Source organism: Lepidochelys kempii, chromosome 23, assembly GCF_965140265.1.
Source record: "Lepidochelys kempii isolate rLepKem1 chromosome 23, rLepKem1.hap2, whole genome shotgun sequence".
Taxonomy (NCBI): Eukaryota; Metazoa; Chordata; order Testudines; family Cheloniidae; genus Lepidochelys; species Lepidochelys kempii.
In genome coordinates, this window is record NC_133278.1 from 1,065,201 (window position 1) to 1,067,596 (window position 2,396).

Sequence of the window (2,396 nt, forward strand, 5' to 3'; positions counted from 1 at the left end):
ACCATGCTCCCAGCACCCCCGGGTGAGTTACCTGGCGCCCAGGAGCACCGGGCTGCGGGGACGGGGCGGATCTGGGCTGGCTTGAGCCCCAGGCCGCTGGGGGAACCTCCTGCCTGCCCTTCCCGCAGAGGGCACCATGGGCCAGCCCCAGCTCTCCCAGGTAGCCCATGCTGTTCGGCTTAGCCCTCGGCACAGGCCAGGGTGGATGGGGGCTGATGCTGCTCCAGAGCAGCCAGCCCCCGTCACAGGAGTTTGCACAGGGTCTAGGCCCCCCGAGGGCCGAGTTGGGACTTAGGCTTTGGGGGACCACAGGAGGCCCCTCCCCTGCTCAGCCACTCCCCCCTCAGCTCTCCCCCTTCCTGGCTTTCAGCCGCAGCTCCCACAGGGCCGGCTCCTCTCCCAGCCCGGCCCGGAACAGGGGCAGAGTTGCCGGCTGGGTGTGGGGCCTGGCCAACCCTGCGTGTTCCAGTAACGCCCGGGGCCCCACACGCAGGGATTGGGCCCCACAGGTGTGCCAGGGAGCTGGGCCTGCCCCACGCCTGCTGCCGAGGGACAGGCCTGGAGCCCGGCCCTTAGCTGCCAGGAGAGGGGGCTGGACCGCGCCGCGAGTTCAGCACGCCACTGAGGTTGAGCGGGGGGCCCGGCCCAGCCCGGCCCCCAGACACAGACACGCAGGCGGAGCGTGGGAATGCGGGTGTATTTGCCATGGAAGCCCCCTATTGAAACAGGCAGCGGGGCCCCACCCCAGCACAGCGCCCCCTATTGCTGCCAATAGGCTTTGGCTTGCTAAGGGCTGGGAGGAGCCACCAGGCTTAGGCCCCACCTACCAGCCAATGACCTTTTCACACCTGCATTAGGATTTGCCCCTCCTGGGTTGCCCCAGACCACTGAGCCAGCACCTGAGGGGTCCAGCACCATGCAGGGTGCGTGGGCACGCGCAGGGCACAGAGGGGGCAGGGGAGGGGGGCAGAGGGAGCCCCCAGGAGGAAGAAGACCAGCGAACCCATTGCTCTGTGAATAGAGCGCGATCCTGCCTCGCGGACGGTCCCAGGCCCGCCCCAGGGGGGCAGCCCCCCCTTTCTCTGCCAGCCCCCGCAGGACGCGGCTGCAGTGGGATCCGGCCCCCGCCCCACACGGCTTGCAGCAGGTCCCACGGGTGGAAGAGTCCAGGGCATCGGCCAGCCAGCTAAGCTGAGCAGAGCCTGAGTCGGGCAGCGGGCGTAAGGCCTCCGTGGTGAGTCAGTCCCGGCCGGGCCGGAGTCCCCAGGCCACTCCGCGGATGCTAAAATGAGGTCTCGTTCAGCCGGGCTTTGGGCGCCGCCAGCGGGACGATGGGCAGGGCCTCGCTGGCCACCGAGGGGGAGGAGGAGCCGGACCCTGGCAGGGCGGGGGGCAGGGTCCTGACAGAGGGGGTGGGGCTGGCTCCGGAGGGCCTGCGGGCCGGCATGCCGGGGGCACGTAGCAAGACCTTGCCCTTTGCTCCAAGGCGCCCTCCGTCGGGCTCCCCGACCGGGCCAGGCCTCCTGGCCTCGAGCCCGGAGGAGCGGGCCAGCTCGTGGCACCGCTCGACGAAGCTGCCCCCACCATGCAGCCCGTGGGGAGCCCGGGGGTTGCCATCCGGTCCATCCGCTGGCCGCCGGGGGCAAGGCTCCGGCGCGGGGCCGTCACCGCAGTTCAGGGAGCTCTGGCTGGCCGTCAGCGCCGCGAAGGGGCCCTCGCGGGCCCTGGGCAGCAGCAGGCTCCCGCGGGCAGCGCTCAGCAGGAGCCCGGCGCTGCCAGCCCCCTTGGCGGGTCTGTCTCGGGCGCCATCACTCCCCTGGGACTGGAGGCTGTCGGGAGAGGAGAGGGGCCAGGCGTTAGCCAGCCAGGCAGGCAGAGCTCACGCAGAACCGAGCGGCTCTCTGCAGCCCCACATGGGCCCAGGGCGGCCAGTACCGGCCCGGCTGTGAGACGCCAGTGCGTGGAGCCCAGTTTAACCGGGCGCCCCCCAGACCTGGCGTAGCTCTGCCAGCAGGAGCCCAGCCCGCAGCCCTGGGCTCCCCGGGGCCCCCTGTACCTGGTGCTGGAGGCCCGGGGCGTGCCGGGGTGGGCGAAGGAGCAAGCTGGGCTCATGTCCGGGGTGCGCGTCAGGGCCAGGTCACACTGCTCCAGCTGCTGCAGCAGCTCCTCCTCCGTCAGGCCCCCCACCTCTGAAAGGGAGGGGGCAGAGCACAGGTCAGGCTGCCACGCGCCGGGGGGGGAGCACCCCCCCAGTGCCAGGGAGCCCCTGCAGCACAGGGGCCGGGGGCGAGAAGGCGACGGGTACCTGGCGGCTTGCCCAGCATCTCCATGGCCGTGGTCAGGTCCCACATCTGCAGGCTGCCGTTGGCGTGGCCCGTGAAACTCTGAGATAGCGC

At 71.5% G+C, this 2,396-nt stretch overlaps 1 protein-coding gene across 1 annotated transcript in view; it reads right to left on the bottom strand.

Moving 5' to 3' along the window:
• Window positions 1-683: 683 nt before the first annotated feature.
• Window positions 684-2,396, bottom strand: part of SPTBN4 (spectrin beta, non-erythrocytic 4) — a 53,091-nt gene continuing 51,378 nt past the window's right edge. Inside the window, exons 22-24 of the mRNA XM_073322379.1 lie at window positions 2,306-2,384; window positions 2,057-2,189; window positions 684-1,829 (exon numbers count right to left, since the gene is read on the bottom strand). Coding sequence (XP_073178480.1) covers window positions 1,283-1,829; window positions 2,057-2,189; window positions 2,306-2,384 — 759 coding nt within the window. The 3' untranslated portion in view covers window positions 684-1,282. The remainder of the gene's footprint in view (window positions 1,830-2,056; window positions 2,190-2,305; window positions 2,385-2,396) is intronic.